Below are 12,373 nucleotides of genomic sequence, written 5' to 3'. Positions count from 1 at the left end.
TGTCCCTTGCCCTCTGCTCCTCCCCCACTCCATCACGTGGGTGGACACACATGCTCTCTCTCTTTCTAAAAAAAAAAAAATAAAAATAAAGGGTTGAAAGGAAAAAAAAATCACCAACTTAGAATTCTGTGCCTCGGAAATTATCTTTCAAAAGTGAAGAAGCAATAAAGATTTGCTCAGAAAAATAAAAACTGAGGGAATTTTTTGCCAACAGACCTGACTTGCAAGGAATGTTAAAAGAGGGGCACCTGGGTGGCTCAGTGGGTTAAAGCCTCTGCCTTCAGCTCAGGTCATGATCCCGGAGTCTTGGGATCGAGCCCCACATCTGGCTGTCTGATCAACAGGGAGCCTGCTTCCCTTCCTCTCTCTCTGCCTGACTCTCTGCCTAACTGTGATCTCTCTCTCTGTCAAATAAATAAATAAAATCTTAAAAAAAAAAAAAAAAAAAAAGAAATGTTAAAAGAGGCGGACCACCTCCAAGGTGTTTCCTGTCAGTAACAGAATCATCATGATTCTTCAGAGGCTCTTCAGGTTCTCCTCTCTTATTTGGTCTGCAGTCTCAGTTTATATGAGGAGGAACATTAGTGTGACAGCAGTGGCACTTAATAAGGAACTTGTTCCTGCAGAGAAATCCTTCCTGGACAAGACTGGAGAATACAAAAGTAAGCGACAGGCGTCTGTAGAACCCATTGATACTGGCCCAGAGTACCAGCAAGACCTAGACTGGGAACTTCTTAAGCAAATGTACAGTAAAGCAGATGTGAATATGTTCCTGGACTTCAAATTTGAAGATCCTAAATTTGAAGTCATCGAAAACTGTCAAACCTGAAGAAATAATGTAAATTTTTGGGGGGAATTTGTCCTAGATTAGTTGTACAACTGGATCAGAATAAATTTCTGATTTCTCAGAATGAGAAAGTCGTAGGGTAGCTCATTTCTCATTTCTCAACTGCCAAAAAAAAAAAAAAAATTTAAAAGAACTTTTCTAACTCAATTTTTTAAATTTAAATTCCATTAATTAACATATAATGTATTATTGGTTTCAGAGGTACAGGTCTGTGATTCATCAGTCTTATATAATACCTAGTGCTCATTACCTCACATGTTCTCTTTAATGTCCCTGTGTTTGTTTCCTATGATTAAGAATCTCTCATGGTTTATCTCCTACTCTGGTTTCATCTTGGTTTTGTTTTTGTTTTTTGTTTTTTTCTCCCTCTCTTCTCCTCTAACCTTATGTTTTGTTTCTTAAATTCCACGTATATGATAATTGTCTTTCTCAGATTGTCTTATTTCGCTCAGCATAATACCCTCTAGTTCCATTCTACATCGTTGGAAATGGCAAGATTTCATTTCTTTTGATGGCTGCATAGTATTCCTATATATATATATATCTATAGATATATATATGGCTAAAGAAGATGTGATTATACATACATACATACATATAGATTGCATGTATGTATAAGATGTGATTATACATACATACATATAGATTGCATATATGTATGTATGTATAATCACATCTTCTTTACATACATACATACATATAGATGTATGTATGTATGTATAATCACATCTTCTTTATCCATTCATCTGTTGATGGACATCTAGGTTCTTTCCATAGTTTGGCTATTTGGACATTGGGCATTGCTATAAACATTAGGGTGCACGTGCCCCTTCGGATCACTACATTTGTATCTTTAGGGAAAAAACCCAGTAGTGCAATTCCTGGGTCGTAGGGTAGCTCTATTTTCAACTTTTTCAGGAACCTCTATGCTGTTTTCCAGAGTGGCTGCACCAGCTTGCATTCCCACCAACAGTGGAGGTGGGTTCCCCTTTCTTCACATCCTCACCAACATCTGTCATTTCCTGACTTGTTAATTTTAGCCACTCTGACTGGTGTGAGGTGGTAAGTATCTCATTGTGGTTTTGATTTGTATTTCCCTGATCCTGAGCGATGTGAATCACTTTTTCCTGTGTCTGTTGGCCATCTGGATGGATGTCTTCTTTGCAGAAATATCTGTTCATGTCTTCTGCCTGTTTCTTGATTACTTTGTTTGTTCTTTGGGTGTTGAGTTAGATGTATTCTTTATAGATTTTGGATACTAGCCCTTTATCATATCATGATATGTTATTTGCAAATATCTCCTCCCATTCTGTAGATTGTTTTTGGTTTTGTTGACTGTTCCCTTTACTGTGCAAAAGCTTTTGATCTCGATGAAGTCCCAGTACTTCATTTTTGCCTTTGTTTCCCTTGTCTTTGGAGACATATCTAGCAAGAAGTTGCTGCAGCTGAGGTTGAAGAGGTTGCTGCCTGTGTTCTCCTCAAGGATTTGATGGATTCCTGTCTCACATTTAGATCTTTCATCCATTTGGAGTCTATTTTTGTGTGTGGTGTAAAAAAATGGTCCAGTGTCATTCTTTTGCATGTGGCTGTCCAATTTTCCCAACACCATTTGTTAAAGAGACTGTTTTTTTCTCCATTGGACTTTCTTTCCTGCTTTGTCAAAGAATAGTTGACCATAGAATTGAGAGTCCATTTCTCTCTATTCTGTTCCATTGATCTATATGTCTGTTTTTGTGCCAGTATCATACTGTCTTGATGATTACAGCTTTGTAATAGAATTTAAAGCCTGGAATTGTGATGCCAGTGGTTTTGGTTTTCTTTTTCAGTATCCCTCTGGCTATTTGGGATCTCTTCTTGTTCCATACAAATTTTAGGATTATTTGTTGCAGCTCTGTAAAAAAAAGTTGATGGTATTTTGATAGGGATTGCATTGAATGTGTAGATTGCTCTAGGTAGCATAGACATTTTAACAATATTTGTTCTCCCAATCCATGAACATGGAGCGTTTTTCCATTTCTTTGTGTCTTCCTCAATTTCTTTCACGAGCGTTCTGTAGTTTTCTCAGTACAAATCCTTTGCCTCTTTGGTTTGATTTATTCCTAGGTATCTTGTGGTTTTGGGTGCAATTATAAATGGGATAAACGCCTTAATTTTTCTTTCTTCTATAATTGATAGTATATAGAAATGCCGCTAATTTCTGTGCATTGATTTTATACCCTGCCACTTTGCTGAATTCCTGTATTGTTGGGGTTAATGTAAAGCAGGAACTCAGCCATAATACCAGGCTTGATAAAATGTAACACAGAGGCAGGCAAAGGAATGTTTCAGAGAAGGGCATGGGCCTTTGAATGCCATGGCCTGCAAGACCACTCAGCCCTTGGAATACCGCAGGGAGTTGCCTTCCCAAACTTTCCTCGCCCAAACAGCCACTCTGTGATCTGAGAGATGTATGCATTGTCCCTTAGGCTACGTTTAGCAAAACAGGCAAATTAACATATCATATCTTTCATATAAACAGATACTTCTAGTTTAGTAAGACCCCTTGGTACAATGCACACGCTTGAGAAACAGTGATAAGGATTTGTGATTATACTGAAGGGCCAAGAAAAGTGGAAGCAAAGAAGATCAAAGGGTCTTTGCCTCTGAGCATTGACCTCCTTGCTTTTTCTCTTTAACAGCAAAGTTTGGAGTAATCTTTCATTGGTGGGTACAGGGATTGCTGGCCATTCCCAGCACTGTATGAGTTCTAGCAATTTAAGGGTAGAGACTTTTGGGTTCTCCACATAGAGTATCACATCATCTGCAAAGAGTGACTTCTTTAGAGAGAAGGAAAATAATATTGGTCAGAAATATGGATCTACATAAACTCAAGACGAGCATCAAAGAAGGAATAAGTGAGATAAGATAAAACCTTTTATTTTTTGTTTTAGTTATATTTATTCATTTATTATTTATTTATTTAGAGAGAGAGAAGGAATGTGAGCAGGGAGGAAGAGAGTGAGAGGGAGAGAGAGAGAATCATAAGTGGGCTCCATGCCCCAATTGTGGTTCAATCTCATGACCCTGAGATCATAAGCTGAACCAAAAATAATGGCAGCAAATACAAAATAGTTAGAAATAAATCTGCCATATATGTACAAGACCTATATAATACAAATTATAAACAATGCTGGGAAAAATAAGCTCTAAATAGAGAGGTGTGTTAGAAGTTGTGTTAGAAGACACTATATTGTTATATATATACTACATTGTTATACATATATATAACTAAATTGATCCAGACTCAATGCAGTTCCAATCAAAATCTTGTAGGTTTTCTTTTTTTTTAATTAAATTTGGCAAGGTTTTTCCAAAATTCACCTAGAAATGGAAGGATTCAGAATAGCCAAATTCATTTCCATATTTATAAAGTTAATTTTTGACAATGAGGCATAGTGAATTCATTGAAGAAACAATATTTTCAATGCATAATACTGGAAAATTAGATACCCACATGCAAATAAAATCGAATATCAATTGCAAAAAATATATCATGACCCATACTTTGAAACAAAGTAACTCAAATTATAGATCTAAATTTAAATTTAGATCTTTAAAATCTCTAATAATATATATATAATTAATATATATATATATATATATATATATATATATATATATATGTAAAATAACCTTGTGACTTTAAGGTAAGGGAATAGTTTTTAGATCCCCAAAAAATAAAAGATCCATTTAAAAAAATGAAAAATGGACTTGATTGAAATTAAAAACTATGTCTCCTTTAAAGACTATGTTAAATGGTTGAAAACATCAGCTGAAGACTAGAAGAAAATTATTTGCAAATTACATTTCTGATAAAAGGCTTATATCCACAATACATAAAGGCAACTTAAAACTTAAATTTTAAATATCCTCTAACTGAAGTAATAAAACAAAGGCTCGATTAAAAAAGTTTTAAAAATGAACAGACAATTCACTGAAAAAAATATGTAGATGATAAAGACGCACATAAAAATATGTTCAATATCATTAGTCATTAGGGAAAAAACAAATTAAAATCTCAATGAGAAAACACTACAAGTCTATTACAATGTAAAAAATGTCGTGTTGCCAAGAATGTGGAATAAATGAAACTCTTACGTACCAGATATAAAATTGTAAAGCCAGTTATTGAACATGTTGATAATTTCTCAAAAGTTAAAAATATGTCTGTCATATGACCTAGTCATTCCACTTCTAAGTATAAAACCAAGAATGAAATTGTATATATGAATTTATATGTCTATACAATTATTGATCCATTTATTTTATGTATTTATTTGTTTGTTTTTACTCCAAACTAGAATAAGAAAACTAAAAAGCTTGTCAAAAGGGGAATGGATAAACAAATTGTGGTATGTCCATATAATATAATTCTAATCATTAATAAACAAAATTGGAACATTTAATAAGATTTAAGTATTTTTTTCATGATGAGACACAAACACATTGATACCGTGGATACACAAAATACAGAATTCTCTGCTATTTATACCTCAGAATGAGAGAAGACCACCAGGAGGGCCACTCAGTTTGTTGTACCAGGAACGGGGAACAGCAACCTAGAGCTGCAGAGGGCAGATTGTGTTTGGCCAAGTGGGGTGGGGTTAGATTGGCTTCCAGGGCTCTGTCTTGATAGGCTAATTCGAATACATCTCCAGATCCAGGGCATAGGGGCTATATCCTATCTAATCTGGTATCTGGCCCCTCCAGTGTTTAGAGCTGGTGCATACTAACCCCTGAATGTGAGCACTTGATAAGGGAAGTGGTTGGAGTATGGATTTCTATGGTTGGGGAAAAGGAATTGATCAGCTTCTAGCTAGGACTTTAAAACTGGGCCAAAACAGCATTAAAAAAAATAAGTACATTACACTAATACATGTAATAACATGGATGAATCTCAAAACAGTTTGCTGAATAAAAGAAACCAGGTTTTTAAAACTACAGAATGTATGATTTATTATTTCACTTACACGAAATTTTAGAAAATGCGAACTAGTAATGGGTTTGCCGAGAACAGGGGAAAGAGGATGATAATGGGAGAGTTAAAATGTGGAGTGGTTACAAAACTTGCAGATTGATACATATGTTCATTCTTTTGTTATTTAGTTTTATCTTAATTTCCTGGGCATACATAGATACTTATCAAATATCTATGCCCATAGATGGGCATACATCTCATACATAGATATTTATCAAAATGTGTGATTTTCATATTGAAGTTTATTGTAGGTTCATTATACCACTATAGGCCTTTAAAATGTGTCAATAATAAAAAAATAGTTTACTATTTTTATCCTTTTGTACTAATTTTATAAGTGAATTAAAAAATAAAACATATTAACTCTTTCAATCTCACACAGTAAGAGATTTCAGGGCAAACAAATTCTTATTTTTCATCATTTGCAATTGTACTTTTATGAAACGTATGGTAAAACTCCTTTTTTCTTGAAAATCACTTAATATTTAATGTATAATATAGTATTAAAGAGTGAATGTTTATGTTTCCCCAAAAAAACAATTCCTATTTGAGACCCTCTGCCCCCACATGATGGTATTAGGAGAAGAAAGCTTTGAGAATCAATTTGGATTAAGTAAGATCTTCAGGGTGGAGTCCTCATGAAAGGAAATAGTCCCCTCAGTAATAGTCAGGAGAGCGCTTGCTCCTTCTCCCTGCTCTCTGCCATGTGAAGATACATGGAGAGAAACTGACATTCTGCAACCTACAAGAGTGCTCACCCCACCATGGTGGCACCCTGATCTTGGATGTCCAGCTTCCAAAACTGTGAGAAATACATTTCTGTTTTTAAAAGCTAACCAATCTATGGTATTTTTGTTACAACAGCCCAAACTTAGACATATAATTACACTTTTTAACCATGCTTCCAAATTACTCATTTATACTGTTTTTCCCCTTTTATGAGCCTTTTGAAATTTCTATTTTATAATTTGTTTTCTACTCATTTTTTAATATACTTTTATGTTTCATAATTAAAATTAAATTAATATTGTATTTTTAATAGGAGATTTCAGTATACTTAGTGATGAATGTAGTTGAACAGTTTTTCACAATTGCAATATTCCTCATAACTAGATCAAATCATTCCAAATACAGTCTTCTTTAATAGGTACCCATTGTTAATTTTATCTTCTCTGTAGTACAATTATTAATGGGACACTGTACTTCATTACATGGCTACATGCTCTCAACCTCTTTCAATGTCTTGCATTCATTTTCCTATTCTACTGCCTGGATATAATTCAGAAAGCATTCACAGTTTCTCTATTATTCTAAATTATGTCTTTTCAAAAATCCGACCAGTATAATGCCTATGATGCACAATGCGTTTAAAGAAAAATGCATCCCATACGAACAATCAGAGCTACTTTACATTTTAAATCTACTATATAGATGTTTAATATAATATCTTTTCCCCAAATAATCAGCATTGTGAAATTGTCACATATTATCTAACTTTGTATGTTAAAGAGATTATTTTGTATTGTGTTATTATTGGAAATCTCAAAAACCTGTATCAATTTTTTTTCTATGAACAGTTTGGAGTAACAAATGAGGCAGATTTATAACTTTTTAAATATCAAAAAAATATTGTTATATTTTAAGCACTAAAAAGTGCTTCTAATTTATTTTAGAAAAAAATGAAATTTATATATTACCTTAAATAAGGAGATTATTTAATAAGGCAATTAAAATGACCTTATCACTATCAGAAAAATATTATTTATAATTTTAATTATGAAATATTAAAAACTAGTAATATGTTGGGTTATGTTCTCTCAGGATTACTTCTACCTGTATGGAACCCTCCCTTATACCAAACTCATAGAAATATAATGAAATGTCCTCTATTTTGATGTCTTTTGTTAATTTTTTATTTTTTATTTTATTTTTTAAAGATTTTTTTTTTTTTTATTTTAGGGGGTGCAAATGGGTGTAGGGGCAGAGAGAGAAAGAGAGAGACAGAATCCTCAAGAAGATTTCCTGCTGAGCATGGAGCCTGAGTGAGACTCAATCTCAGGACCCCAAGATCATGACCTGAGCCAAAATGAAGAGCTGGCCACTCAACCAACTGAGCCACCCAGGTGCCCCTTGATATCTTTTAAACTTAGAAAGAGAATATGAGATGCTATTAACAGATGACAGAGTGAAATAGACTTTTCTCTCGCAATAATTGTTGAAACGTGCAAAAAAAAAAAAAAAAAGAAAAAGTTATGAAACAGCCAAAGAAACAGGAAAAAAACTTCAAGTTGTAACATTTGAAAAAAAAAAATATAGATAGCAGCTTAAAAAAACAAAACAAAACAAAACAAAACAAAACAAAAACAGATATTCTGGCACAGACCAGAAAGGCTCCTAACCCTGGCCCTGAAAAGATGGAGTATTAAGTGAGAAAGGAAGGTAAATAGAGCAGCACTCAGAATTGTCAGAAATTCCTCACTACTTCAAACAAAGAAGAATTGGGGTCAGGGAGAGGAAAAAATGGACAATCTTGCCTCTGTCTCTGTGATTTTTGTCCTGGGATCTGGTGGGGACTATTAATGGAAATATCTGCTGTCAAGAGCCATGTTAAACCCGCAAGGTGAACAAACACAAGGGTCACCCCTGACAAAAGCATATGCACTAGGCTCTATATGTGCCCTGTTCCTTCATTTATTTAACGTAACTTTCCTAAGTGCATTCTAAGAAATAGCAACTATTCCAGACATTAGCATTAATGACAACAATGAGATGGCATGAGTCTGTTCTTACGGAGTTTAAATTCTGCTGGGTGACAGAGAGACAGGATAAGATTATAGAATGTAGATTATTTCATGTCATAATGAATGACTGTGAACTAAACCACTGAAGAATAATGTAATGAAGAGTATCTAGGATGAAAGGGTGGGCACCATTAGAGTAGCAAGACCTCTCTGGGAGAGTAATGTCTGAACTGTAGCCTAAACTGTAGCCTAAAACTGTAGCCTAAATCCAGAGCAAAGATCAGGAGACAGAATGATCCAAGCAGAGGGCAGAGGAAGAACACAAGCCCGAGGGGAAAACAGGTTCATCAAATTCCCTGACTGATACCAGTCCCTAGATTGATAATGAGTTAGAGTAAGGCACACAGAGAATAAGTTTAAAAAAGAAAACAAGCTAGATCATGCACATCATGGAAAAGCTAGGGTTTTATCTGAGGTGGAATGGGAACTCCCAGGAATATCTAAAATTGGAGAGTGCTACAATGTGCCTTTCACTTTTAAAAGTTCATTTTGGAGGATATGTGGGAAATGGGTTTCAGAATGGCAGCACACAGGTCAGTTTGGAGGCTATTTTGGAAATCCACATGAGTGTAGATAACAGGCTAGGGAAGAGGTGATGAGCAGAGATAAGTATTAATGTTTATGAATTGGATGTGTATAAAATGGAATATAATAGAATATGATCTGAACTCCAAATTATGCTTCCAAGGATATAAAAGGCATTTCTGAGTATCAGGATGTATCTGGATCAGGATGAATTTCAGAAGACAGAACAGAGCTCAAATGCAACAAGAAAAGCTCTGCAGGGTCCCAGGTGAGCTTGAGTGTCCTCCACTCTCCTACAGAATGCTACAGAAGCCTAGGATGCTTGAGACTTTCCATTTTTTTATTTTTTTTTTTTTTTTTTAAGATTTTATTTATTTATTTGAAAGAGAGAGATCACAAGTAGGCAGAGAGGCAGGCAGAGAGAGAGGGGGAAGCAGGCTCCCTGCTGAACAGAGACCCTAATGCAGGCCTGGATCCCAGGACCCTGAGACTATGACCTGAGCTGAAGGCAGAAGTTTAACCCACTAAGCCACCCAGATGCCACAATCCTTTCCTATTTTAAAGCCAAAGGAGAGAATGAAGCCAAAGACCATCGAAGAACATGCTCTTCCCTGAGACTACATTTTCAGCACATGACATGGGAAAGAGAAGCCATGAAGGATTATACCACACCAAGCATGGAGAGACTAGTGGACAGAGAGTTTTTAGAGCTTGTTTTCCAAGCTATCCCACTTAAAGTCTTCTTGCTGCAGGCCACTTGATTTTCCAGACATCCTTCTGATCCTGTTTATTCCTCAGCATCACCTTCCTACCTTTTGTGAAACGTGTAAGCTTGTTAATGTCCTTAAATAAATTTGTTACCGATATTATCTTTGTTGTTGTCACTGTTCACACTGTAATAACCAACTGAAGAATAAAAAGCAGGGATGGCTGGTGCCCTAAAGTTGAAAATCTAGTGATCAGGGAAAAAAAAGAAAAAAGGAATGAAGAAATATATAAGGAAGAGCCAGAGGCTAAGATCACCTGAAACCTTGACACAATTCTGAAAAAAGAGATACGGCCTACCAGATTCAAAATACTTTTATTAAACCATACCAATTAAAATTCTGGGAATTTGCATACTAATTAATGAGCAAATAGATGACTAAGTAAATAGAAGAGTCTAGGAATGCAGAAATATAACCAAACAGACCTGGGAAATTGATAGCTCTGTCTTCTGTATTAGTGGGAAAAAATAGACTGTTCTATAAATGGGATATAAAATTATCCATCCACATAAATAAGAAAAAGTTATAACAAACATTACTCTATATACAGGTATGAATTTGAGATGTCTTTAAATTAAAATGAGAAAAGAATAGAATTCTAGGCTTTCATATTTTATTGCATATAACTAAAATCTGTTTCTACAGAATGACAATGTAAAGAAATTAAATGACAAGCCATAGAGACTGAGTACACATTTCCAACACAAACAAATACAAGAGAGAGTCAATTATCATATGGTTTCACTTATTTGTGGAGCATAACAAATAGCATGGAGGACAAGGGGAGATGGAGAGGAGAAGGGAGTTGAGGGAAATTGGAAGGGGAGGTGAACCATGAGAGACTATGGACTCTGAAAAACAATCTGAGGGTTTTGAAGGGGTGGGGGGTGGGAGGTTGGGGGAACCAGGTGGTGGGTATTAGAGAGGGCACGGATTGCATGGAGCACTGGGTGTGGTGCAAAAACAATGAATACTGTTACGCTGAAAAGAAATAAAAAATTAAAAAAAAATAATCAATTGTATTACATATAGACTTTACCCATAAATAATTTTGAAAACAATCTAATTATATAAACAGAGGTTTCTAAGAGGACAGGAGCACATGCAAAGATAGTCAACCTGATGACCATTTTGGAAAATACAAATTAAAGTAACAGTGAGACACCATCTTATGGGGCCAAGAGTGACAATATCTGTTGATGGTAATGTTGTAACTAAACTCTAAGTCTTAGACACTGCTTGTAGGACTATAAATTATTAAAATCATGTTGAAGGACAATTTCACAGTATCTGAAAAATCAGACTTGTCCTGTGACATGGAATACATAGAACTATATATCCAAGGGGAATGTCTTCCTCAAAAGTACATGTTTATTGCTACTCATTAAAAATATTTACAGGGGTGCCTTGGTGACTCAGTGGGTTGAGGCCTCTGCCTTCGGCTCAGGTCACGATCCCGGGGTCCTGGGATCGAGCCCTGCGTCAGGCTCTCTGCTCCGCACGGAGCCTGCTTCCCTTCCTCTCTCTCTGCCTACCTCTCTGCCTGCTTGTGATCTCTGTCAAATAAATAAATAAAATCTTTTAAAAAAATTTACACTACTGTTGTTTATAATAGTAAAAAATTGAGAATATAAATGTCTATCCATAAGGATATAGATAAATAACAACAGCAGCAATAATAATAATAATGGCATTTATTCCATATTGAGCAATTGCTAAATATTTTACTAATTTCTAAATTTTTTTTTAAGATTTTATTTATTTGACAGAGAGAGAGAGATCACAAGTAGGTGGAGAGGCAGGCAGAGAGAGAGAGAGAGAGGAGGAAGCAGGCTCCCCACTGAGCAGAGAGCCCGACACGGGGCTCGATCCCAGGACTCTGGGATCACGACCTGAGCTAAAGGCAGAGGCTTTAACCCACTGAGCCACCCAGGTGCCCCACTAATTTCTAAATATTTTCACTTGTATTAAGTTATTTCATCTTCATTAAAAACTTAAGAAGGCTGCTATTATTTAATCCCATTTAAAAGATAACAAAACTGATGCAAAGTTTAATTATGTAAATTGCCCACAAAAGATCACAAAACCAGTCAAAACAGAGCCAAGATCCAAATTACTCAATATGGTCTAGAAGCCACTAATGATGGCTAAGATAAGCCATCATTCTACTGTAATATAATATTCGCCAAGTTATGTGGTGTGTGTGTGTGTGTGTGTGTGTGTGTGTGTATCTCCATCCAATAGAGTAAGATTCAGTCATTTAAAAAAATGAATGCAAGTTCTATGAATCAACTTGAATGCATCTTAAAAAGTTAATATAAAGCAGCAAATCAACTTGCACAACAATCTGTGTAACCACTCCTCACACAGCTACTGTTTTGTGTAATCCCAAAGGGTGCCATTCACTTTGTGCTTC

The 12,373-nt window shown here is 35.3% G+C and overlaps 1 protein-coding gene across 1 annotated transcript; it reads left to right on the top strand.

Annotated features, from left to right (window-relative positions):
- The first annotated feature begins 499 nt into the window (after nucleotides 1–499).
- Nucleotides 500–888, top strand: LOC111147126 (ATP synthase-coupling factor 6, mitochondrial-like). The gene has a single exon (XM_022503029.1). It carries the CDS (start codon nucleotides 509–511, stop codon nucleotides 827–829), a length of 321 nt encoding a protein of 106 aa, XP_022358737.1. The 5' UTR covers nucleotides 500–508; the 3' UTR covers nucleotides 830–888.
- The last annotated feature ends 11,485 nt before the right edge of the window (nucleotides 889–12,373 follow it).

Source organism: Enhydra lutris, unplaced genomic scaffold, assembly GCF_002288905.1.
Source record: "Enhydra lutris kenyoni isolate GAN:26980312 unplaced genomic scaffold, ASM228890v2 scaffoldscaffold15, whole genome shotgun sequence".
Taxonomy (NCBI): domain Eukaryota; kingdom Metazoa; phylum Chordata; class Mammalia; order Carnivora; family Mustelidae; genus Enhydra; species Enhydra lutris.
The sequence above is the reverse complement of the archived record's forward strand: the minus strand, read 5'-3'. Positions and strand labels throughout refer to the sequence as shown.